A 24,531-nucleotide genomic window follows, 5' to 3' on the forward strand; every position below is an offset into this window, starting at 1 on the left:
CTAAATGTGAGCACCAGTCCCCAGTCTAAGAATCGAATCCAGATGAGCAAGTTCCATCACAAGAACCCTAAATAATTGAGCTATGCTTACTTCACAAGATATAGTTCATACCTTACTAGTCATGTTAGTATGATGATTTAATAAGGAGATTCCATTTAATCAAACAACTTTAATTTGTGGCTTTGCAAACAAATAGATAAAAAAATACTACCAATCAACTTTGTGGGCAGATGAGGTGGTAATTGTGCTGGCCAACTGGGTCGTGTCTACTGAGCCGATCCGAGGCTCGCTATTGTAGGCACAACATGCCTAGCCGGACCGTGCCTGGGTCGACGCTGTAGCGCATCGTGCTGGCCCGGCCCGACCCAGCTATCTCTCATCGCCTCCCCGCCACGCTTTGGCCGCCGCGTTGCCACCCCCGCCTAGGCCGCGCCACCACGTCACCCCCGCGCCCTCGCGCCACGCCTTGATCACCTCCATGCCGCCATCTCGCTGTGCCCCTATGCTCGGTACAACACTGTGTTTCACGGACCGTGTCGTAGATCATACTTCCGGCACGCGGGTTGACACAGTACAACCCGATTAGTTAGTCGGGCCAACCAGATCGTGCCTAAACAGGCTCGGGCCATACCAGGCCGGACGACCCATCTGGCCAGGTCTAGATGGCACCACCCATGCAAGCTACTCACTTTTGATTTGTTTGGATTGATCGAATTAGTTATGGTTTAATACTACCAGTATAATACTGTAGAAGGCTAATTGCGTTGCATGGACCACACTTTTTCGTTGTCTATGTATTTTGTTTTTTGGGGAGCGTTGCAGGCAAACGACTTTTTTACTATTGCAACGTGCAAACGTATGACTGCTATGTCACGTCACATTCGTTCTTTTTTGTTTCGGTTTTAGTGGGAGATGATGTAATCATAGTAATGTAGCTTAACCATCTGAAAAGCTGCAGATTTTATATGCAAAATCTTTACTTGGAAAGCATGCCTTTTAGGCGTGTAGCTTAATCTGTGTAGAAACATGTAGCTTACTCCAAACCTGATCTGAAACTCTGGAACAGAGAAAAATCTCAGGGCTCGGGAACATTGCACCCTAATCTGACGGCCACGATGCATCTGCTTTACTTGTTGAGCCGTCGCGTCTCCGGCAGAATTCATCCACTTGGCCAGAATCATAATACAAATATGTAGTACAAAAGCAATTTGGACAGATGCGTCCTGTCCATTCTATCTACTACCAAAGCAACAGTTCAGACTTCAGAATCAGGTGACGATCGTTAGAATGTGAAAACACACGTACAATGGTCAGCGGATTCAGAACCAAATCCGATGAAATCAGGGATACCACTTATGATATTAGGCAAGCGCATTTTTGCAAGCAAAACCGACAAAATCACTGGTCCGAAGATGCAAAGAAACCACTGACTGATAACCCATCAACCAGCACTACGACTGCTTTTATTACTCTGTAGAATCCATTCTGTTTATTTCCGTATTTGCAGATGATGATCCATCCACACTATTTGCAGTAACAATATCAAGATTATAGTGGTTGATACATGGTATAGTCAGGGATTGAGCTCACTGCAGAAACAGCTACCATGTTAAAAAAAAATAGGTTGCGTAAACAATGAATCATTGCACAAACACCCTGGGAAACTCTGCCATTGAAAAGCCTCATATTGTTTTGCTACAGATCTTCATTGACCAAATTAGTAACAATCTGTAGCAGTTTATCAAATCAGGATCGGTGCAGGGTACACCTCATATCAGAACTTGCTTGTCTGTTTGCATTATTCGTTATTTTCTGTCTGAAAACGAAAACTCATCCACCACCTTTTATTTATCCAATGCCTTGTAAACAGAGGATATCCTTGGACAAAACTAAGCTCCATATTTAGGTGCTTTCCAGAGCTTAAATGCCACCTCATGTAGAAAGCGCTCAGCAAGCATAGCAAGGTTTCCACCGCACTGTTGATCACATTACAAGACGAAGTTAGCTATACATATCTAAGAAGACCAGATCGAAGAACAAAAAATGGAAGTACTTGCGTGTGAACAGAAATAATAGCACTACTCAAGTTTAGGAACAGAACATAAAGGTTTGGTCACATACTTAACATAACATAACTATAAGCATAGACTGACCACATAAAGGGGAAGACAAGGAAAATATAGGACACACAACAACAGTTAACATATTTGGTGCAAAATGAAGTGCAGATAATTCAGGGGTAACACATTGAACAAGGCATAGCTCAAAAGTCAAAATACGAATCACAGAGGCCAATCACTGATAAAACATGCTATGAATAAAAATAGAACTTAAAGCGTACAACAGAGCAGCAGTGTGAAGCGTGAGAGTGAATGAGTGAATTAACCTGAAACTTTGATCATGCCACATTTGAAATGTAATCAATGATTCTTTTTCAATTTTTTTTACATTTGCATTTCTCATAAGTTTAAATCTACAAATGTTAAGCAACAATGTTGTTGTGAATTTTTTTACAGTTGCATTTCAATAATATACCTGTGACTGAGTGTTTCTGTCGAGACAACTTACAAGGGAAAAAAACAACAGAACATATTCATTCTGGTCCACAGTCTGCGGTACCATTCTTAAATATTTTACCAAATGATCACTTTAGCATGCAGTAATTAGAAATATACAAACGTTCATCATATTATTTAGATTTTTTGCTTTGTAATACTGTAATTGAGTATAGCTTTATTTGTTAATCAGGATTCAACAGATGGTGGTGGGTAACAGAGTATATAATATTATTAGGACAGAGACTTGTCTGCTATGCAAGGAATCAATGTGAACACTACATCTCTAATTTCAATTCAGCAGCATTGTTTTACACGAGCAAGTATCTCAATCTTTATAATGCTGGATGTGAGTACCAACATAAGAAATAAGAACTTCGATGCTTAAGTTGATTTGTAAGCAAATCAAATGGCAAAGAGACGGATGAAAAAATTGTGAAAAAGAAAGTATCTATAGCATTTGGTACAAGTTTCAGCTATATAACAAATAAATTGTGCACACCTTCATAAAATCGTCAAAAGAAAACCCTCTGGCCAAATCAACACGAGTTACTCCTTCCTGCCACCGTGCCAGTAAAATTGGATGATGAAGTCTGCACAAAAGCAGTACACAGATTTGTATAAGCCTTCTCAGTGTATTATATAGCTAAAAGATTTGTAGATGTACTTTAGAAACTGAATCGTTTCAGGGTCACACGATATTAACCCAAATGAAGTTATCTAGGCTATGATCAATTAAAAGCATGAGATTGCACTTGGTTGTGGTTTAAGTGATTGCACATTCATTTTATAAAGGGAAGAAAACAACTGTATACCTAAAAATCTAGCAGCACTCTACAATCATAAAAATGGGAGCATATTATGGGAGAAACCGATATACTTCAAAACTTCAGCTTGAATTGCATTTGCTAGTGAACTAGGTGAAAGAAAGATATCTACCTGACATCATCTAATGTATGTCCTGCTTTCATGGTATAGCTCTGGCGTGGGTGCAGTAGATTCAAGTCAGAATCTGTTACGTTTAAAGAGTTTGAAATGGAGAACTGATCTTTATTTTCAGAAGCAGATCCATAGCTCAACATCATAGATACATGAACACGTGATGCGATAGCTGAATCGATTGGCACAGCTTCCATGATTGCGCCCACTAATTTCTCAGGCTTATTGAGATCCGTCTTCATTCTTAATGCCCCCAACTTGCTGCTTGTATTCTCCATGGCAACATGCATAAAAACTAGATCGAATTCAGATGCTTCCTGGACATTCCCATCTGAGAATCCTAGCAAACCAAACGCTCGGTTGATTACTCCAATCTCCTTAGAAACACTGGATGAGCCCGACTATGCGGCAAAATCTTCAGTTCGGAAAACATGGAAACTGAGATTTGCCGCAAAGGAGCTGACACGGGGGCAATTGGTGACCATGGCAGCTCTCAGGCCCATAAACCTGAAAGAGATTTCAGTTACACCACAATTGGTTACTACTCTCACTCGACTAATTAACATACAGGAAAGCACATATCATACATATCCAGGTATCCAACCTCTCACACAGCTTGGGAACTACTAGCTCCATCGGATCCACTTGGGCAGCTTCTTGACCAGATTTCGCATTCTATCATGCAATAAGTTCAAGCAGCATTACGTACTTCCATCCTTGCACAATTGATTCTATCATGCAATAAGTTCAAGCAGCATTACGTACTTCCATCTTTGCACAATTGATACATCTTAACGTGAACCGGAGAGCAAGATCTTACCGTTCCAGGGTAGAGATGATCGTACACGTCGAGCAGCTGCGCCAGCTCGAGAATCGTGATGCTGTTCCCCTCGGCACCTAGGTGTTAGAACAGCAGGGAGCTTTCAATTGAGGGGGAAGAACCGAGCAGTCAACATTGACAGAGAGGTGGGGAGGGCAGGCGCGCTCGATCAGTACCGGTCGTGGCAGGGGACGGCGGCGGGGAGCGGAGGGTGAGCAGGCCACAGGAGGCGCGGGAAGCGAACGCGTCGAGGTAGCTCCCCGCGGCGGCGGAGCCCGCCGGAGGAGCGAGGAGCACGGCGTGGCCGGCGGCGTAGAGCACCAGATGCTATAATATAACTTAAATTTTTTAACTTAAATAATTATTTGTATAATAAGAAAACACAAATTTTTATTTTACATATCTTATTTTTATTTGGAACTTTTTGGAAAGCTTGATCATATCATCTTCTACACTATTAAATTATTTCAGATTTTACATGACTATTTCGATAATGTTTAAATTTTAAAAATAATTAAACAAAATATTTTTATTTTTAAACATTTCACTCTTCTGAGGACAATGCTTTAGTTACCCAATTTTTTCAAACAGACGTCAATTTTTATATTTTTTTATATTAAAATATAAAAATAACAAAGCTCACCGAACGAGGCGGGGCTTGGGCCCACGTGTCATGCGCCCCGAGATTCTTACTTGGGCTGGCTACATGGGCCTCGAGATGGGCTGGGCCCACTTGCCAAATCCTAGCACTGACACGGAAAGAAATTAATAAATGTCTAAAAAAGAAATAAATAAATATAAACGGAGAAAAATGAGGAGAAAGAAAAACCCTAACCCTAGGCAAGCGCCGTCTCGTCTCAAAATAAACCCCAGCCGTCTTCTCCGCCATCGCCTCCGCCTCGACGCCGAGCTAAGCTTCGCCGCGAGCGAGCTCCAATGGCCGGCAAGAAGAGGTCCTCGGTGCCCGAGGCCGAGACGGCCACGGACGCCTCGCATGACGAGGCCGTAGCCACGACGGCTGCAGCGGAGGCGCCGGCGAAGAAGAAGAAGCTGGCCATGGAGCGGAGGAAGCAGCGTAAAGAGCTCGACAAAGAGCGCCATCGCCAGCCCGCCGGAACCGACGCCGCAGCCGCCAGGCCGCAGCCGCCGCCCGCGGAGTTTGTGGCTTCGGCGCCAGTGAATCCCCCGCCCGCTTCGGCGGCGGCAGGGCCGGGGCTGCACATGAACTTGTTCAGGGACCTGGCGTCTCCGGAGCCGTCGGTGAGGGAGGCCGCGGCGGAGGCGCTGGTTGCGGAGCTCAGGGAGGTACAGAAGGCGTACGAAAAGGGTGCGCGGAAGGGGGAGAAAAAAGCGGGAGATGGGGACGAGCCCTCGCAAATGGAGGCCGAGAAGGACGATGGCCTGGAGAATTGCGCGCCGTCCGTGCGGTATGCCATTCGGCGGCTCATTCGGGGTGTATCTTCTTCTAGAGAGGTAGAAATGGTTTCCTGAGTATAGGACGGGCTTAGTTTCAGTCTTGTAATATCATCCTTTGCTCTGTTACTCTTTAATTACTCCATTAGCTTGGGACTTCGTTTGCAGTTTGCAAGGCAAGGATTTGCATTGGGTCTTGCGGTTGTGCTCGAATCGATTCGAGCTATCAGCGTTGAAGCAATTATGAAGTTGATCCCTAATTTATTGGAATATTCATCTTCGATGAAGGGACCGGTAACTTGAAAAACCACTATCGTTATGACTAGCTGCACAACTCTTCTGCCATCTAAATTCGTTATTTTTTTTTTGTTATTAGGAAGCTAAGGACAATCTTTTGGGTTGTCTGTTTGGATTTGGATCACTTGTTAGGTCTGGACGGGTTTCACGACAGTGGACACGTGACAAAAGCTCTCCCATTGTCAAGGATTTTGTGAGTGAGGTTGTAAAACTCGGTAGCAAGAAACGATATTTAACGGAGCCTGCAGTTGCAGTGATTCTGGATTTAGTCAGGAAGGTAAATCTCTCAAGCACACATCAAAACTGTTTTGTTTCTTGATATGCTTTTGTTAGCAACATGTCATGTACTTGAAGCAATTCATTTCGATAAACTTTATGTATATATGCACATTACATAACATGGTATTTTTTGCAATAGCCTGTTGATAGGCAGCATAAGAGGTATTATGTGGTTTTACCCCTATGACCCTATCCATCTGATAAGAGAGTGCTGTTTTTGCTCTGGAACATTGAATTCCATTTCCTGTTAGGCTAGTAATATCATCGGAGGCATCCAAATGTATTCACAAAGAGAAAACAAGAATGACGAGGAACATAAAACTAAAGAGGCCATGAACTAAAAAGGACTAAAAAAAAATATGCAAAAGAAATGAAAAGAACCGAAGTGCTACCATTATAGCAACTAAAAAAATGTTGACATTAACCTCAACAATGTTTTTTTTAAAAAAATCTGGCTCTAATAGATGTTTCACTGCTGTACCTTGCTTTATATTAAATTTTCTATTGGTAGCATCTTTCACTGTATCATTATCACAAGTTGTCTTTGACTTGGCTCTTGCTTATGATTTTTGTGACCGGCTGTTATGCCTCCTGGATCAGCATATAACCTGTGGTTATGGCAATTGTGGCATTCATATTGTATTCGTCATGTAGAAGTTGTAACTTATATGTTTCATCTTTCATCATGGAAAAGGGGGGGCTTGGGAACTAAATATGTTCATTGGCAAGTGCCTAATCTTTGTACATTTGTCAGTGGTACTGGTACCAGTATTTTTTCCACTTGATTCATTCAATATCTTCGAACCTTTCTCATGCAGCTGCCTGATGAAGCTATAATATCCGAGGTTCTTAAAGCTCCTGGTGTTCAAGATTGGTTCAACGGAGCTGCTGATGTTGGCGATCCAGATGCACTCTTTTTAGCTTTGAAGTTGCAAGAAAGAACTAATGTCCAGAAGGAGATATTTGGGAGGCTTCTGCCATATCCATTCGGCCCTGACAATTTTCTTGCAAAAGAACATCTTCAATCCATTGCTGCTTGTTTCAAGGTATTCTTTTTTAGTAATTTAAAGGTTTACGAGGAACTTCGTAGAAACACACACATTTTGTTATTATCCAAACTCATCAAGGTGTATTTAGTAACTTGCATTTCTTAAGTTTGCCGAAGTGCCCTCTGTGATGTGTCATTTGGTTGCTGACTCTTTGATACTCATACAGGAATCTGCATTTTGTCTTCCTCGTATTCATAGTCTATGGCATGTGATGACAGAGCTGCTTGTCTGGGAGACAGCATCTCGGAATGATATTAACACCAATTCTGGCAAGAAGCACAAAAAAAACAGGAAAGCCAGCTCCTCCGAGGATACCGAAAAGAATCTACGAAATTTCTGTGAGGTTATAATTGAAGGGTCTTTGTTGCTCTCATCTCATGACAGGAAGCATTTGGCATTTAATATACTTCTTAACCTCCTCCCAAAATTGTCTCCTTCGGCCATTCAAGTTGTTCTGTCCAGCAAAGTTATTCATGGTTTGATGGATATTTTATCAAATGAATTGTCATGGTTGTATAATGCCGGTAAACATTTTCTGAAAGAGTTAGTAAGTGTAGTAAGTCATGACAATGATCGACGTGTTGCTGTCATTATTAACTTGCAGAAGTATAGTAGTGGAAGATTTGACAGCACGACAAAAACAAAAGTTGTTAAAGAGTTGGTTGCCAAGTTCCAAAGTGGTCAAGAATGTTTGTGTCTTGTGCAAAATTTGATGGCGCTCTTTGTGGATGAAGAGTCTGTTACAGATGAACCATCTGATCAAAGTCAGACAACTGATGAGAATTCCGAAATTGGCCCAACTGAAGACCAGGACCCTTTTGGACAAGGGAATGCTGACCTTCTGAAGAGTTGGGTGGCGAATACAATTCCTTGTGTTCTGAAAAACTTGAAGCTTACATCTAAAGGAAATTCAGATTCCGAAATCGTTAAGTGTATTGAAGAAAAGTTTCAAGTACAGACTGAAATATTGAAATTTCTTGCAGTCCAAGGTCTGTTCTCAGCATCTTTAGGAACTGAAGTTACATCATTTGAGTTGCAAGAGAAGTTCAAATGGCCAAAAACACCCATATCCACATCACTGCGTAATGAATGCATCGAACAGCTTCAATTCTTGCTGGAAGATGCACAAAAGGATGAAGCTTTACATGTTGCTAGTGAGGTCAAGTCCAATGACTTAGGCTTCTACTTCATGCGTTTCATTAACACTGTATGCAACATCCCCTCAGTTTCCCTCTTCAGGACCTTAAGTAGCAACGATGATAATGCATTCAAGAAATCGCTGGCTATAGAATTGATGCTTTTCAACGAGGTTTGTAATTTTTTGTTATCCCACCTAGCTTATTAATAGACTATATTCTATGTCAATTCTTTGGTTGCCTTACATGAATAACCTTGCCAAATATGTTAATTCTTCAGGGAATACAAATGCTCTGCCTGATTTTGCATACGTGCGTCCATATTGAAACTGTGGCTGTCAATTATCTGGTCTTGAGTAGATGACTTTAGTATAATCTAGGATATATACAGTGGTATCAATGTTTGGTTGGATGGTGGACGGGCAAGGACCTTTTGAGCTAGAGATTCGCTATTACTCCTCCGATCACAAATATTTGATGTTTTGAACAAGAGCCGGACATCCGGTCAAACTTGTAAAACTTTTACTATCAATAACTTCTAAAATATTTTGTTTGGAAACATGAAAATCATACGTGTAGATTTGTCTATAAAAAAATTACTTCTATATTCTTGTAAATTTATTAGATTTTATAAACATATTCTAGTAGAAAATATTGGTCATAGATATTCATTGGAGACTGTGCCATGTCCAAAACGTCAAGTATTTTTGACCAGAGGGAGTATTATGGTGGAATAAACTATGTGCAGATTTAGGACTTTGACTGCTGTGCAACTAACTGGAGCATGCGAAAACAAAAGCTCGTGCATTGAAGCTTCTGTCATGTTTGAACTGCTGGTAGTTCGCATGTATCATCGCAGTTGATACGCAATGTACGTTACTAAATAATCTAATATCTAAATATGAGATGACCTTTTTTAATGCAGTAAGGACCAATTGAAGCTTCACCAAGTTAGAACAGTAATTGAATGGATCCTTTCATACAACATTGATTGTTCCCTGTACCATTAAATAATTTCTTCTTTGCAAACTGCATTTCTGTTGTTCTTGCAGAGTAAAAGAGGATGGAAGCTGATGTCTAGTTTGTAGTATTTTTCTTTTCATGCTTGTTCCAAAAATTTCTCCTCTGGGTTGCCACCTAATTTATACGGTTCTTTCCTGTGTGAATAGGAAAGAAAAGCTGGCCCTGGATTGGACTCTACTAAGATGCATGTGATGCGTTATCTCCTTATTCAGTTGCTGCTTCAAGTTCTCCTCCATCCGGATGAGTACTGGGAGGCTGCAATTGATGTGACTATATGTTGCAAGAAATCCTTTCCTGCCATTGCTCAGGGTGACAACTCCAGCAGACAGGAATCTAATGAATGCGGCTTACAGGACTCTGATGAGAATGAGTCAGAGGAATCTAACGAGGATGGGTCAGAAGAGTCCAATGAGGAAGTGTCACTAGAGTTTATGGATGTACTTGTCCAGACTTTTCTCTCTATTTTGCCTCATGTATCTGGATCCGTGTGTTTCACCATTGAACAGGCAAGTATATTTACCTGTATTAATAGGAAGGGTGTATTTGAGAAATCTGTGTTGATAATACTAAGCATAAATAATTCTCTTTCATTTTTCTGCCTAATATCTTCTCATGGTCCTTCATGGATAGCCATATTTCTATATTCATACAAGCAGAAATGGAAATATAGTTAAAACAGTGGTGTACCCAGAGGTGCTCGTCATGTATGTGCAGATATTATTTGATTGCACTAACTCTTGTCTTTTCTTTGAATCAATAGGTTTTTCGTGTGTTCTGTGATGATATTACAGAAACTGGGCTCCTTGATATGTTGAGAGTTGTGAAGATAGATTTGAAAGGTTCTCGTCGTCAAACAGATAGTGATGGCGATGAAGACGACGATTGTGTTGATATTGAAGATGATGATGAAACTGTAATGGAAGATGCAGAGGTTGGGGATATTGATGACATTGCAGATGATTTGGATGAGAATACGGAAGATGATTCAGCTGATGAGGATCAAGGTGATTTGAAAGAAACAGTTGCCAATGAGGCAAAAGATGGAGATGACGTGGAAGCTACTAAAGATGGGGATGATTCAGATGATTCAGATGGCATGGATGATGATGCTATGTTCCGTATTGACCCTTACATTGCAAGGATATTCAAGGAGCGCAACCTTCCCGGTAGTGAAACTAAGCAATCTCAACTTATGCGATTCAAGCTTCGTGTGCTTACATTACTGGAGATATATCTTCAGAGGAACCCAGGTATTTTCCATATAGTCCTTCCTATTTTTGTTTATCTAGATGTGGTATAGAAGGTGCAAGGCTAGTTGTATTCATTAAGGGTGTGTTTGCCATTCTGGCAAATCTTGCTGATGTAATTTTATTTATTTTTATCATGCTTTCGAATAGCTCAGTCTAAAGTTTGTGTCAACATTTTCATTCACATAATTTTTTTTTCAACGAGTTAAAGAGCTATTTGAAGGACTGCAATTTATCTTGTAATTTAAATTGACCAATAACATAGAGATAAAATAAAAACAGTATTGACAGCTGTCATCTAATTACATCATGCAGTTTTTGTTCCATGTTCTCTTGTGACCTTTTTGTCCCATCTTTACAGGGAAAATTCAGGCGCTGGAGGTGTATTCTTTCTTAATGCAAGCTTTTGTCAAATCACATGGCGCTGATGGCATTGAGCAATTCAAGCAACGCATAGGTGGTATATTGCAGAAAAGGATATTCAAAGGAAAGGAGTATCCAAAAGGCAATGACGTTGAGCTTAGTAGACTTGAAAGCCTGTTGGAGAAAGCTCTGAGATTGGCGTCACGCTCAAGATTTAACACAGTTGCTTCTGTAGCCCAGAATGCTACATTTTGGATTCTGAAGATCATCAATTCGAAGAACTGTTCCAAACAGGAACTTGCAAGTGTGGTTGATAAGTTCCATTCTATCTTGATTGACTACTTCAGCAACAAGAAATCACGTCTGAAGCTTGGTTTTGTGAAGGAGGTTGTCCGGAGGAATCCTTGGATAGGACAGGAGCTTTTAGGTTTTGTTCTACAGGAGATTGGGAGCACGAAAGCTGAATATCGGAGAAATCAAACATTGGAGCTGGTGGACTGCATATTGAAATCATGGGATGGTGATGGATCAGTTGTGTTGATGGAGCATTTGGCTCAGATGTGCAACTTGATACAAGAAGTTCTTTCGAAGATTCCTGAAAATAAGTTGCGGCGCCGCGAAGTCCGGAGATTTTGCACACGAGTGCTGGAAACAGTGGCGAAGCTTAATCTCAAAGAACAATTTCAGGGCACATTAAAGCCTGAAACTTATTCTCTTTGTCAGGCACATCTAGGAGCTGCATTTGCCCCCTTCCAAAAATGATTTCTGTGGAACAACTACATCCATTTCTTGACAGGCCAAGATGCACTAGACGTTTTGAACTCCATGGGAGTAGAATGAATCAAACTAATTTGTATTTTTTTGGGTACAATATCGGAAGCAAGAAAGCCATAGTTTTAGCAGCATGTAGCAGTGTCTATTCAGGATTGTGTGAATGGTTGCTTGATGTTTGAAAGCACCATGGGCAAACATGGTGTTCAGTTTTCAGTACTGCTATCACAGTACATTTACGTTTATTTAACGAATCATACGATCTTCCTCAAAGACTCTTGTAGTTCCTAAACCAAATGATCCAATCAGCGGGCAAATTCGAAAGTTTAGATTGGATTGAAAATTAGGCAAAAATAGCTGTTATGACATTCCACTTTCAAGGGTGATGAGCCTCATGCATGTTTTAATCGAATTCACAGTTTTACTTTGGATCAAAGGTTTGAGTAACTGCTACAGAAGCAACTTTGTTGAACCGTGCAAGTGATTCCAATTGCACATTGGCTTAAGCAGGTGTCTTTTTTATCTGTTCGTTCATAGATGGTAAAAATACGAATTTGTACAATATATTTGAACGTATTTACTGAAGTAGACAATATTTTTCTGTATTTACGAATCTAGCATCTGTATTCGGCACACGGTGTGTCGAAAATCACATGTATTCGGCACACCGTGTGTCAAATACAGGGAAGTGTGTATTTCGGCATACGGTGTGTCGAAATACCTGATTTTTTTTCGCGTGTGGCAAATATGGTCGTAGCCGGCTGTGGTTTGTTTCTGTCATCTGATACCGGTATTTTGTTATTTCATGTAATTGGTAACTTTCAACTAAATTTGAAACGAGTTGTTAATTTAGCTGTCATTTTATCTCGGTGAGTTGACACTTCATTTTATGTACCGGTGTGTTGTTATTTCCTGTAACTAGCAACTTTCAACAAAATTAGAAATTATTTGCTAATTTAACTGTACATTTCAAAATGTATGAGAAAGAAAGCATGTAGTCTCTAAGACGGCGGGCAGTCTTAACACTTGGGTATGTTTGAATATGCACAACATTAACCCTTGTATCATTTATAATCTCAAGATGGCGGCGGAAAGTGACGACGTACATTAGCGAAAGAATGCCAGTTGTGCCAGTCAAGGCTATCAGGGTAAGATAGTTGTCGTCTCCGATGTGGTGGTTGGAAGTTAGGAGGACGGGTATAAGGAAATTTAACATCATCTCCACGGTCATCACGGTCCTCCAGAGATGGAGGCCTCGGAGGGAGGGGTCGAGGTGGCATGAAATCGTCGTCATCGTCGTCTTGAGGTATCACGGTACGAGCACGTCCTATTTTGTTGTTGGTTGGACACCAAGTCGATGTGGTGTGTGAACGTCCTCTTGTAGTGTTCGTTGAACCTTCTCGTGTATGACTGGTGGAACGTCGAGGCATTGGTGGTATGAAATTATCATCCGCTCTTGTACCCCTTAGGTTCGCTAATCTTTGTCGTCTTCTACGCGAACCAAATATCACACCTCTGCCGAAGAGCATATCCATTGCCAAGAAGTGTGAAATTTCTTTGTTGATCAACTCCGCGTCTTCTAAGAACGCGTAACACAGAAGAGGAGCATTCAAATCAATAGCAATAAGATAAGTAGGGTGATCAAATAGAAAATGACGAACATATATGTGGGATGCATACTGGTCAGGCAACATCGCCATCCTTCTTTGCCTCATACAGAAACCCAGCATAGAAGGATGGTCGGCTAATTCGCACACCCTGAGGTATATTTGGCGGCTCTCATACAAGAGGGCACTAAGGCTGTCGGTTGTTACATGTAGGAGTGGAACGGTGAACGCAGAACATGGCAGTCTTGTATGCAATTTAGATATAGCTTAGTTTAGGTTGCTCTCATTGAAGGGATCATCCTTCCCTCCATGCACAATCTGCAAGCAGGCATTTAATACTATATCGATCGTTGTAGGTGTCCATGGGTAGCCAGTACTAGAATATCCCGCCATATAGGTATTGATCTTTGACTGCAACGTTTTTGCTGTGCAACAAAGCACGAATCGCTGGTTATTTAATAAACATTAAACAAGTATGAAATATCGTAATTGATATATACAAATGCTTAATAAGTTACTCATAAATAAGTTATGTGTCCTAATTAGTTGACAAAGATTATGTAAATTAAATGTAATTACTTGAACACTAGAGTGTATAAGGCATACTACAGATGAGTACATAATACATTCCAGTTCGATCATAGCATAATAGTTCCCTATTGCCGATGACACGTGTCCTCACCAAGCTGAGGAACCACAACCAACTATCATTGTTCTCACTCTCAACCATTGCATACGCGAGAGGAATGATTTGATTGTTTGCATCCGCCGCCATCGCTATCATTAGGTTACCATGGTACTTGCCGCTAAGAAATGTGGCATCCACACATACCACCGGCTTGCAATGTCTGAAAGCTTCGATGCATTGGGCAAAGGACCAGAAAAACCTAATGAGGTATCGGTCGGTGCTGCTATATGACCCATCCTTCAGCCTGATCGGCTCATCCGCCATGGCCCACTGGGTCCTTGGATTGTTCATGGCAATCTTCTGCAGCAGCCTCGGGGCATAGTGGTAAGACTCTTTGAAACTTTAAAACAACATTTTCAACGCCTTCTGTTTCGCTCGCCACGCGGTGTGGTAATTGATCAGCATACCCGTCTTAGTCTGCACCTCCTCCATAATAGATTTTGGCGACAAATATATGTTCGTGCCAACAAGGGTGATGAGGAGTTGAGCTATAAACCTCGCATCAACAGCGTGGCTCACACTCCTAATAGCCTCTTCGTTGCATGTATGTGGAGTGTGTCTACTCAGCACAAAATAGTTCCCGTATTTTGGCTTATGTGCTCGTATGAAGTAAGGACAATTTTGGTGCTTAATACACCTGACCTCATACTCCGTATGGTTAGATCGGGCGCACTTGTGATCCCTTCTTGTGATTACAGTATAGTTACCGATAAAGTGGATGACCTCCTCCCTGTTATGAAACCGGTGTCCCACCTGGATGTCGCTATTCTGGTATCCCCAGTTAGATAAGGTGTTATACTCAATGATGTTACAATCTAGCAGCCTAGCATCATAAAAGTACTGGATCGCCTACACCGGATCATCGTTGTTAGCATCTTCTTCGTCCCTACTACCATCGGCTTCATCATCCATGCATCTTGCATCTACCTCACCACGGTCCACTTTAGGTCCCTCTGTACCGGAAGTGCCCTCCCTCCTCATCATGCATCACATGATGGTCTGATCCTTCCACGCTAGGCACCGCTTCACCTTGCACCAGTCGTGATACTATGTTTACGTACACTCTCATTTCAAAGTTCTACTCTAATACCTTGCATGAGTACAAAGCTTATACGTTGTTCCTTCTCAAATTGAACTAACGTATGGACAATGATCGAGCTGTTTGGCACAAGCCCTATTTTATCAACTTAATACCATTTAACTAATTTATTCGAACGGAATAAATATTCTACTTTCTCTAATTACATTTTTAATCTAAATATTAAGTACATACATAATCTACGTACAAAATTACTGTTATACTATAGTAGATTCTGTTACAAGATCATTAAATTTGCAAATATTATACCTACTCTAATTATCAACTTAATACCATTTAACCAATGTATTCGAACGGAATAAACACTCTACTTACTCTAATTATATTTTATAATCTAAATATTAATTACATACATAATCTACGTACTTACTATCACGAAAGACAGACCTATCCTCGTGCTGCTACTCGGCCTGGCTGCTGCTGCACTACACCTGCTCGCGCTCGACTGCTCCTTCAAGTGCTGCTTGCGCTCGACTGCTCCTTCAAGTGCTGCTCGCGCTCGACTGCTCCTTCAAGTGCTGCTCACGCTCGACTGCTCCTTCAAGTGCTGCTTGCGCTCGACTGCTCCTTCAAGTGCTGCTCGCGCTCGACTGCTGCTTTGCTCGTGCTCGACTGCAGCTTTGCAATGCGCAACAAGACTCATTTTATAGCTGCGCCGAACGAATGCTGCAAAAAATCTCGCATGCGGGTTGGTCGGCCGGCCGAAAGTGTAAAGCGCGAAAGGAATAAAGTGAAAAAGTAAAGCACGATGCGACGTGACGTGATGGCACACGGTGTACGAAAAAGGAATTTTCGGCATACAGTGTTGTATTCGACACACAGTATGCCAAATATGGTACTGTTGACCGTAATTGGCACACGATTTTATTTGGTCTGAGCTAGAACTCTTTAGACACCCTTTAATTTCAGTTTCAAGTTCTTCCTGTGCTGAACACGGTATCCGAGTCAACCTAAAAACTCCGGATTCTATACAATCTAAACTCGGAGTATCCGGTAAACAATATTTTTAGCATTTTCAATTAGATTTTTCTTGTATATCTTTTGCTAGTTTTGAATAATCTTTGTCACCCTAAGATTATAACCTTTACATTTATTTAAGGTGATTGTGCACTATTTGAGCCTAGCATATTTAGGATTTTCACTTGTGAAAAATCTGTTAATTTATTTTTTGCTGTAAGTTTAGACCAACAGTAAAAGGGGAAGAATTTTTGTAAAATCACCTATTCACCCCTCTTCTAGTCGACATCATTGTCCTTTCACTTTTCCGTGGTCTGACTGCCAGTGCGCAAAGTGCCCAATCAAAGGGATCGACCAACTCTCTCTTGATCTCTCTCTCACACTCTCACTCTCACTCATTCTTCCACCTATACCAAGAGAGAAGGAGAGAACCCATCCCGACGTCTGTGGAGGCCAAAGATCGAAGGAAGGAACTTCCCTAAACTTCTGGAGGACTTCTCCGAGCTCCTCCCCTCTTCTTCCTCATCAAAGACACGTTTCTTTCATCTCAGGCTCATCAACTACTCTGGAGCCCGATCTGCAAATCAGAGCTTCCCCGGAGCTTTCAACCTGCTAGTTAGTTTCCCGACACTAAGGTGAGACATCTCCTACCGTTTTCCCGTTGTTCTCGAGCTCTAATTGATCCTCATGTCTTTTAGGCCCAAACTCAACCCTAGCCTAGAGCTTGTCGATGGAGCTTCCTGAGTTTGGCTCGGTGAATGTAGAAAGCCTCGCCGGAGCCTTCTCCGACGACCTCACAAAGGTGCCGCTAGCAAGGTTCCAACGGTTTGACCGTCGCTTAGGCCGATTTGACCATCAACCACTGGTCTGACCACCATCATGCCTGTGGTCTGGCCGCCAAGGGCCAAACTCTCTGCACGCAGGCGGTCTGACCACCACTATAATGTCGGTCTAACCGCTAGCCGCTGAAAACTTTATGAACTTAGGTTAACTTATCCGAGATTCAAACCTTCGAAACCCTAATCGTTTGGCGATTGTTTGACGATCTTTCGTCATCTATTTATTTATGCGATGCATTTTTGGTTTATTTAGAGAGTGTCGTACTGACGGTTCAGCTATACCAAACATGACTAATAAATAGATTGCAGAATAACCTGTCTCGAGCAGATGTTCTGAGAGGAAATTACAGGTTGGAGATTTTGTATACCTCAAGATGCTACCCTTCAGACAAGTTGCCTTCGGTCTCAGAAACTCTCTAAAGTTGACAAACAAGTTCTATGGATCGTTTAGGATACTCCAAAAGGTTAGATCAGTATCATACAAGTTGCATCTGCCTTTAGATGCACAGATCCACCTTGTGTTCCACGTGAGTCAGCTAAAGAAGCATGTAAAAAAATCCTACAGTTCCTTATGCTCAGCTGTCACTGGTTGACTCTCATGGAAGATTTAAAGCTTCACCTGTTGTTGTATTGGATACTAGGGCTTTACCACGCAGTGATACCTTAGTTACTCAATTGTTGGTTTAGTGGGAGAGTATGCCTCCGATGAAGCAGCTTGGGAAGATAAGGATTTTATCAAATCTATATTTTCTCATTTTTACAGACAAGTGATTAGGGACCGGTGGCCGGAGAACATCACAATGATGGAGGGTCAAGATGCTTAGGATAATCCGCAGACGGTTGAGATCAGGATGCTCAGTACACTTGAGGGCAAGTGTGTTCTTGAGGGGGTGGAATTTGTCATGATCCGCTGTAACTAATCGTGATTAGTTGATGTAATCCGAACCGGGGTATATAACCAGGAAGGAATCACCTTATTTTGTAAGAACTCTCCAGAAACTCTCTGAACTCAGCGACCGACAAGCTTACATGCCACTTTCCCCAATTTGATTCCATTCCGATTCTTGCGATTTCGTCCGAATTCCTCTGAGTTCTGACACTCGCGCCCCTCCCGCCGCCGCCGCTGCTCTCCTACCGCCGCGGTCTCGCCTCCACCGCCGTTCCATCTCTAGGTTTCTAACCTCAAGCCGCCCTCGTGCACCCTCGCATTCGCAGAAGGTGGTCTTACTCGTTTTCCCTTTCGTTCTACTCCTAATCCCCTCCGAGAGCTGTTCTGGCTGATTGATGCGGCATCTTGGTTACCTTTGTGTTTGATTTCCAGATGATTTTTTTTTTACTGGGTTACGGTTGATGCTTAGGAGTTAGGAGGCGAGCTGTCACTCTTAACAATTTAGGTTCAGAATTTCCTCTGCGATGGCCGCAAAGTACTTGTTGGTTACTGGTATTGCTATGTCGATGGTCGTGCGCTTGGCCTTGTTGTTGAGTTTTATGTGTTGATGCCAAGCATCCTTAACAATTCCGACCAGAATGGTGGCTCTCTGGTACTTGATAGGCTAGTGTTAGCTTGTTGGATTCTTCATCAGATTTTATGTACTTCCATCGTGTCATATTTTCGGATGAAGCGGTAATTGAATGATTTCCATAGTTGCTTGCCGTAAAAAGAGTTACCTCTTACAGGAGATTTACAGTTTTGTCACTTAAATGTTGTATCTTGTATCACATTCTTGATTGGAATGCGTTATAACACATTCAATCCTTAATACGTTTTCTTTTTTCTTTTCTCTCTCAGGAGAACTTTATGGAATGCGTAACGACAAGTTTTGCAAGGTAGGACGTTCTGTTGATTGTGTACTAATCTCATTTTTTCACATATAGAGTCAAAAACGAAGAGCATACATGATACATGTTCTTTTTGAATGGTTCTTGTCCCAATTTTTAGTTTCTGAGGGTGTTCTGTAGCTGATCTTAATTTGATAAATTAGTGCATGTACATCTTGCAGAACTCCATGCTCCATTGAGCCTGATTAGATACTTCCATTACCTCTTTCTCATTAATTTAACATGCTCTGGTACTTTCTGCTCTACATCATCTTCATAGAAATGTGGGAAGGGAGTACAACATCACATGTCTGAATAAGTCAGTGTCTGAAAACCAATGGATTCCCAAAACGTTCCTCTGCTGTCACCCTGCTTCCACAAACTCCAGACAATGTCACAAATTCACTACTATGGTGTATCCCATGAGCCCAGTTGTTGGAAGACGTGCACCCTGGAGATCCTTTGCAGCAAGTCTGAATTTAGAAGATGGGTCTGCACCCTCCAACTCTACATCATCTTCATTGGAGCAGACTAGTGATGCTGATGGAACTATTCGTGGTGATGCATCTGAAAAACTGCTTTCCCGAAAGTTGAACTCTGATGAGGTATCTGTTGAATGCAACATAATATTGTTTCACCGTACTGAGTTGATACTTCTTTTTGTTGATTGTGTTGGAAATTTGAAACTTCGAAAAAAAGAACAAGCCCAAGATGTTCCACGCTTTTTTAGTTACAAAACAAGTATTATACTTTAGAAGACTAAATTTTCCTCTCTCCTTTTTCTCTTTGGTAATTTTGCAGTTGAAATCCCTTTTGGCTGATTCAGAACGAAGTAAGCTTTTGAGAAGGCTTAGCGAAGCAAATCAATATAATCGGTTCCTCAAGAGACAGGTTCTATTTACCGTTCTCTTGCACAAAAAGTGAAAAAATGCATCATCATATATTTGATCGTAGTGAATTGTGTTGTTTCTATTTTTGGGGCCTCTCTAGTACTAAGTTTTCATATGACGGACATCAGTGGCTCAGTTTCTTAATATGTTGAAGACAGCACCTAGACATTTCATAAAATCAAAATTCACTGCACTGTCCAGTCACTGGATTGCCATCTGGAGGTAGGTCAGCATCAGCAAGATACTGTGAATTTGTTTTAATTAGAACTGAATCATATCTAGATAAAGAAACATTGAAAAAATAGAGACAGTGGCCATAGCTAGGCAAATAAACAACCCAGGAATTCTGCATTAAAACACAACTGGCAGCAGGTGCTCCCAAAATCAAACAATGAGCTTTTGGCGTTAGAGCAAAGGCGAAAACAACCCAAGGGAACTAGCTTTGGAAGGTCCTTTCCATTGGTTGATGTCCTCGATTTTAAATACAACTTCTTGTGAGTGCAAGGATTGATTTTGGAGAATTCTTCAATTCACTTTATGCTACCTACTATCTCATAAATAATTGTTGTCAGTTTTGTCAAATTGAAAAAGGAATCCGAAAATGCACTTTAAGTGGAAGCACATTGGCAGAAGCATAATTGGTTGAAAAACTGAAGCTGGTCATGCATCTTAGAATTGTTTGTGGGAAAAAGGACATAGAGTAGTTGATATGTCAAACGCAATTTCTGATACCATGTCATTACTAACTAGATGTTATTTTCTGCAGTTGCAATTAAAGGATGATGCCGCTGTAAAGTTCAAAAGCGAACTTGCTGTTTTGGAACTCGAACTGCAGGTCAGTTCTTACAGATTTGTCTTGTTTGGTTTGTTTAATGATTATACCTAACCAACTCTGATTGCATCAAGATGTTGACTTGTATTTTCTTTTAGGCCCCGTTTTGTGTCCTATTTATCTTTAGATGTTAGCAAATGCTCCTTTCCATACTCATCCAAGAGAAATCCTCAATCATTAAGGTGACTGTGTCTATTAATGGTTCTTTGCTGATCAGCTCTTCACTCCTTTCATTTCTTTAGGACCAATGCAATCCTTTGTTTGTGGCACAGAAGTATTTCCCATAATGATATCAAACCCGGATAGACTTTGATAAAGTATGCCTTGCTGTTGTTCACACTAAAGGAGATGATAATACTGTGCTCTCCTATATCTGTTGTGCTTAGAACTGGATTTAAAGCAATATTTTCTTTCGTAGAGCTGTTTAAATCCAGTATTATAAGTATATAGGTAATCAACATTGTTGATGATTTTCATTGATGTCAACAGGCTCTGGTTGGCCTAGCTGAAGAGATTGCTAGTTTTGATGTTCCGTTAGGGTCTAGGAAGATAAGTGGAAAATATGTTCAGTCTCATCTTCTCTCCAGATTAGAAGGTAATGATTGCAACAAGCTACTGCTGGTTCTTAGAAATTTTCTGTGCTTAGAAGGTAAATCTGCTAAGTACCCACAATTTCTTTATTAGAATTTCTTTGTGATATCTAGTAATGTAACAGTAATAAAAAATATATGGTAAAGCATCCATTGTCTTCATACAAGCGTGCAAGCTTCAAGCTGACTTAACACTAAATTTTTCTGACAAATAATATTTGCTTTTCTACAGCTGTTCATGATAAGGTTATGGAACAGATAAAGGATGTTGACTTTTTAAAACCCCGGGAAATTTCTGTCTACTGGGTTGGCATGGCTGAGGTAAGCACTGCTTTTTTACTCGTTATATGGTAAGTCGGGAACCAAACTATTGTACAGCTAACTTTATATTTTCTCGCTTTCCAAATTGCATCGTTATTAATCTGCTATTGTCCTCATAGTCTTTTTTTTTTAAGAGAGAATTCCTTGAATGCCATCAAAAAAAGTTACAATTCCCAGTATGCCACTAAATTTTTTGAAGTTCCTTATGTGCCATCCATTTTAACTTTGTTTCCTTCCGTGCCATTCCATCTGGTCTCCTGTCTGAAAACACTTGTGGGAGTACTGTTCATGAATACTGTTCATGGGCGCGGAGGTTCTCTGTTTATATAAAAATCAGTGGTCTTCTGTTTCTCCAAAAATTCTAGAACTTTTTGTACGTGTTCTATAATCCATGTGCAACCCATTTTAATTAGATTCATCCAAAAATCTTGTATACAATTTAAACTAAAATTATCAAAAAAGGCTACTTTTATAACTTCTAATAATTATTAGAACCTCAAATAAAATTCCCAAAATCTGGAAAATGCACTAATATTCTTAATATGTGATATAAAATTATTTTCAGTTCCAGTTTATATGGTGAAAAAGTGTGTTCCTTTATAATGCTTTATTTATATGCATTAATGATTTTTTCCTGATTTTAGGGATTTTATTTGAGGCCCTCACAATAGTCTGAAGTTATAAAAGTAGCTTTTTTTTTAGAATTTTAGTTTAAATTGTACACAAGCTTTTTGGGTGAATCCAATTAAAATAGGTTGCATATGGATTATAAAACACGTACAAAAATTTTAGGATTTTTGGAGAAATAGTAGACCACTGATATTTTTAGTTCTCACCCTATATACATTTTACACCAGAATGTACAAATTATGGGCTCCTTCGACGGCTGGTCCCAGGGTGAGGCAATGTCCATGGAGTATTCAGGTGATTATGCAAGATTCTCTGCGACACTGAAGCTTAGACCTGGGAGGTGAGGTTTGTCAGTTTTGCAATGGTGACCAAGCTTGCTTGGATTCATTTAATTAAATTCACCATGTGATCTTCAAGGTATGAGATCAAGTTCTTGGTTGATGGGGATTGGAGATTGTCACCTCAATACCCCATTGCTGGTGAGGGAATGACGCAGAACAATATTCTCGCCGTGGAATAGTAGATTTTGCTCTTGTCCTATCATTCCATGTAAGCAATTTGGTAGGTCCAAAACCCCTCCAAAGTGTACCCCTATGCCTTGTTTCATTATGTGATACCCTTGCGTTTGTCTCACAGAAATTAATGTTTTGTGAAATGCAAGCTCCTATTTTCCTGATTGGTTGTATCAGCTGTGTTCTTTACCTTGAGATATATCATACACTTCATCACAATCACTGGGTTTTTTTTTATGCCCGAACCGAAACGATCTGAGACAACAACAGTGTGAGATATGATCCTATTTTCTGTTTCAAATTTTGACATGTCTAGTTGACATAGATGTATACAGATGTCATTGAAGTTGTGATGTTGATCAGTGATTACAAATGCCTGTAGTATACATTGGTTAAGCCTTACAGCTCTAGTTCTGTGACTAAACTGAGCTCCCACAGGAGCTCCCAAGGCTGTCAGCTACCTCCTGCACCATCAACCTGACCACTGGCTGAGCTGCTCCGGGACCAGACGATGACGGCGCTGCTGACAACGCTGGGACGACGTCGAGGCACTCTTGGAAGTCAGTGTCGCATGTCAGGAGCACCCACTCATTGCCATCGTCGAGGTACTTGACATCGAAGGCGCCAGCCTCCAGGCGCAGCCTCTTGGCCACCTCCCCCTTCACTGCCGCGACACCGGCAGAGCATGGCACCCGGAACCTGACGATGTCCCCTCTGTAGCTGGCCTTCACGGTCACCACCCCAGCGTTGCCGCCATGCAAAGGCTTGTGCAGCGCCTTGTTCTTAAGGGGAGGAGGAGGTTCTTGGCATGAGCCTTGGGAGGAGGCCACTCCCAGAGCACTTGATAGGCAGGGCAGGGCAGGAGCACGGTGCGCAGCAGCTGGAGCTGGAGCTTGCTGAGAAGCGGCCATGGGCTTTGATGAGTATTGCACTGATTCGAAGACGCACTTGATCTTGTCGAGGGAGCGGTTCGCCTTGGCGATCTTGCGAAATGGCCATCTGGAGATGCCGTGCTGCCTGCAGATGCGCTTCATCGTAGTCGGACAAACTGTACAAGAAGAGAGACATGTTACTGACCGATGATCCAGCTTTCAGTCATGAACCTGGTTTATGTCAAAGTGTTCAGGACAATGCGATGTTTGCGCATAAATGTCATGAAGGAATTTCATGGTTGCCTTGACACAAATTGTCTTACCGCCAAGACTCCTCGCTGCATCTTTCAGGCTCGCAGAGAAGTAGCGCTGTACTTCCTCCAAACTGACAGTTTTTTCACCCTTTCTTTTCCCCATCTTCTTCTTCTTGCCAACTCGTGATCTTGGATTCTCACATCCCTTTTGTTCACCAGTGTTCATCTTGGGTGCTTCAATGTCTGCACTACCCACAGCTGCTGCCCGGTGCACGTCCTCCTCATGTGAATCCCTCTTATCTCCTCCGTGATTGTTCATCTCAAGCTCAGGGGTATCAGCGATGATTACACGATCCAGCCGTGGCACGCACTCGCCATCTGCAACGATCTCAAAAGCCAAATCTTGCAAGCCGCTTATCGCGATCGCCTTCAGATCGCCATTGCCAAAGCATTCCATGATTGTGGCAGCGACGGCGACCACCGCAGCCTTCTGCGCCTCGCCGTCTCTGCAGTCCGGCGGGAGGAAGAACTCCAGCACGCACTCTTCCCGGCCGCCGTCCATGGACGCCACGTCGTCGCGCCGCAGCTGCACGCACACGGCGAGGCAGCCCGCCAGGCCGCAGAAGCGGGCGTGGTGTGCGACAGGGTAAGCGTCCATGGAGTACTTGGTCACGTCGGCGCAGAAGCGGGGGCTGCGCGCCGTGCACACCTGCCCGACGAGCCCGCCCCG

At 41.8% G+C, this 24,531-nt stretch overlaps 3 protein-coding genes and 1 pseudogene across 4 annotated transcripts; 2 read left to right on the top strand and 2 right to left on the bottom strand.

The window, feature by feature from the left end:
• Nucleotides 1-1,470: 1,470 nt before the first annotated feature.
• On the bottom strand, nucleotides 1,471-5,203 carry LOC133917301 (uncharacterized; annotated as a pseudogene).
• LOC133918324 (uncharacterized) lies at nucleotides 5,131-12,165 on the top strand. The gene is made up of 8 exons (XM_062362161.1): nucleotides 5,131-5,787; nucleotides 5,896-6,021; nucleotides 6,104-6,301; nucleotides 7,122-7,349; nucleotides 7,519-8,661; nucleotides 9,658-10,017; nucleotides 10,272-10,761; nucleotides 11,120-12,165. The coding sequence occupies exons 1-8, from the start codon at nucleotides 5,251-5,253 to the stop codon at nucleotides 11,881-11,883; spliced, it is 3,846 nt and encodes a 1,281-aa protein (XP_062218145.1). The 5' UTR covers nucleotides 5,131-5,250; the 3' UTR covers nucleotides 11,884-12,165.
• Nucleotides 12,166-17,840: 5,675 nt separating this feature from the next.
• LOC133918326 (protein PTST, chloroplastic-like) lies at nucleotides 17,841-22,839 on the top strand. Of its 2 annotated transcripts, none has more exons than XM_062362164.1 (9): nucleotides 17,841-18,300; nucleotides 18,872-18,909; nucleotides 19,181-19,505; nucleotides 19,702-19,791; nucleotides 20,557-20,625; nucleotides 21,112-21,217; nucleotides 21,445-21,533; nucleotides 22,391-22,503; nucleotides 22,581-22,839. In XM_062362164.1, exons 2-9 carry the CDS (start codon nucleotides 18,881-18,883, stop codon nucleotides 22,681-22,683), a joined length of 924 nt encoding a protein of 307 aa, XP_062218148.1. In that variant the 5' UTR covers nucleotides 17,841-18,300; nucleotides 18,872-18,880; the 3' UTR covers nucleotides 22,684-22,839. The 2 variants fall into 2 exon arrangements, with proteins under 2 accessions (XP_062218148.1, XP_062218147.1); XM_062362163.1 differs by lacking the exon at nucleotides 17,841-18,300 and adding an exon at nucleotides 18,388-18,706.
• Nucleotides 22,840-22,965: 126 nt separating this feature from the next.
• On the bottom strand, nucleotides 22,966-24,520 carry LOC133918325 (protein NLP3-like). Its single transcript, XM_062362162.1, has 2 exons — nucleotides 23,871-24,520; nucleotides 22,966-23,723 (listed from the first exon to the last, which is right to left on the bottom strand). Exons 1-2 carry the CDS (start codon nucleotides 24,457-24,459, stop codon nucleotides 23,095-23,097), a joined length of 1,218 nt encoding a protein of 405 aa, XP_062218146.1. The 5' UTR covers nucleotides 24,460-24,520; the 3' UTR covers nucleotides 22,966-23,094.
• Nucleotides 24,521-24,531: the final 11 nt, after the last annotated feature.

Source organism: Phragmites australis, chromosome 5, assembly GCF_958298935.1.
Source record: "Phragmites australis chromosome 5, lpPhrAust1.1, whole genome shotgun sequence".
Lineage (NCBI taxonomy): Eukaryota > Viridiplantae > Streptophyta > Magnoliopsida > Poales > Poaceae > Phragmites > Phragmites australis.

Coding starts and splice junctions, on each gene's coding strand:
- LOC133918325 (XM_062362162.1), bottom strand. CDS start 24,459: ATGGACGCTTACCCTGTCGCACACCACGCCCGCTTCTGCGGCCTGGCG. Junction 23,724..23,870: donor TGCAGCGAGGAGTCTTGGCG/GTAAGACAATTT, acceptor CTTCTTGTACAG/TTTGTCCGACTACGATGAAG.
- LOC133918324 (XM_062362161.1), top strand. CDS start 5,251: ATGGCCGGCAAGAAGAGGTCCTCGGTGCCCGAGGCCGAGACGGCCACG. Junction 6,302..7,121: donor TTCTGGATTTAGTCAGGAAG/GTAAATCTCTCA, acceptor TTTCTCATGCAG/CTGCCTGATGAAGCTATAAT. Junction 7,350..7,518: donor CCATTGCTGCTTGTTTCAAG/GTATTCTTTTTT, acceptor ATACTCATACAG/GAATCTGCATTTTGTCTTCC.
- LOC133918326 (XM_062362163.1), top strand. CDS start 18,671: ATGTACTTCCATCGTGTCATATTTTCGGATGAAGCG. Junction 18,910..19,180: donor GTAACGACAAGTTTTGCAAG/GTAGGACGTTCT, acceptor TCATCTTCATAG/AAATGTGGGAAGGGAGTACA. Junction 20,626..21,111: donor TTTTGGAACTCGAACTGCAG/GTCAGTTCTTAC, acceptor TGATGTCAACAG/GCTCTGGTTGGCCTAGCTGA.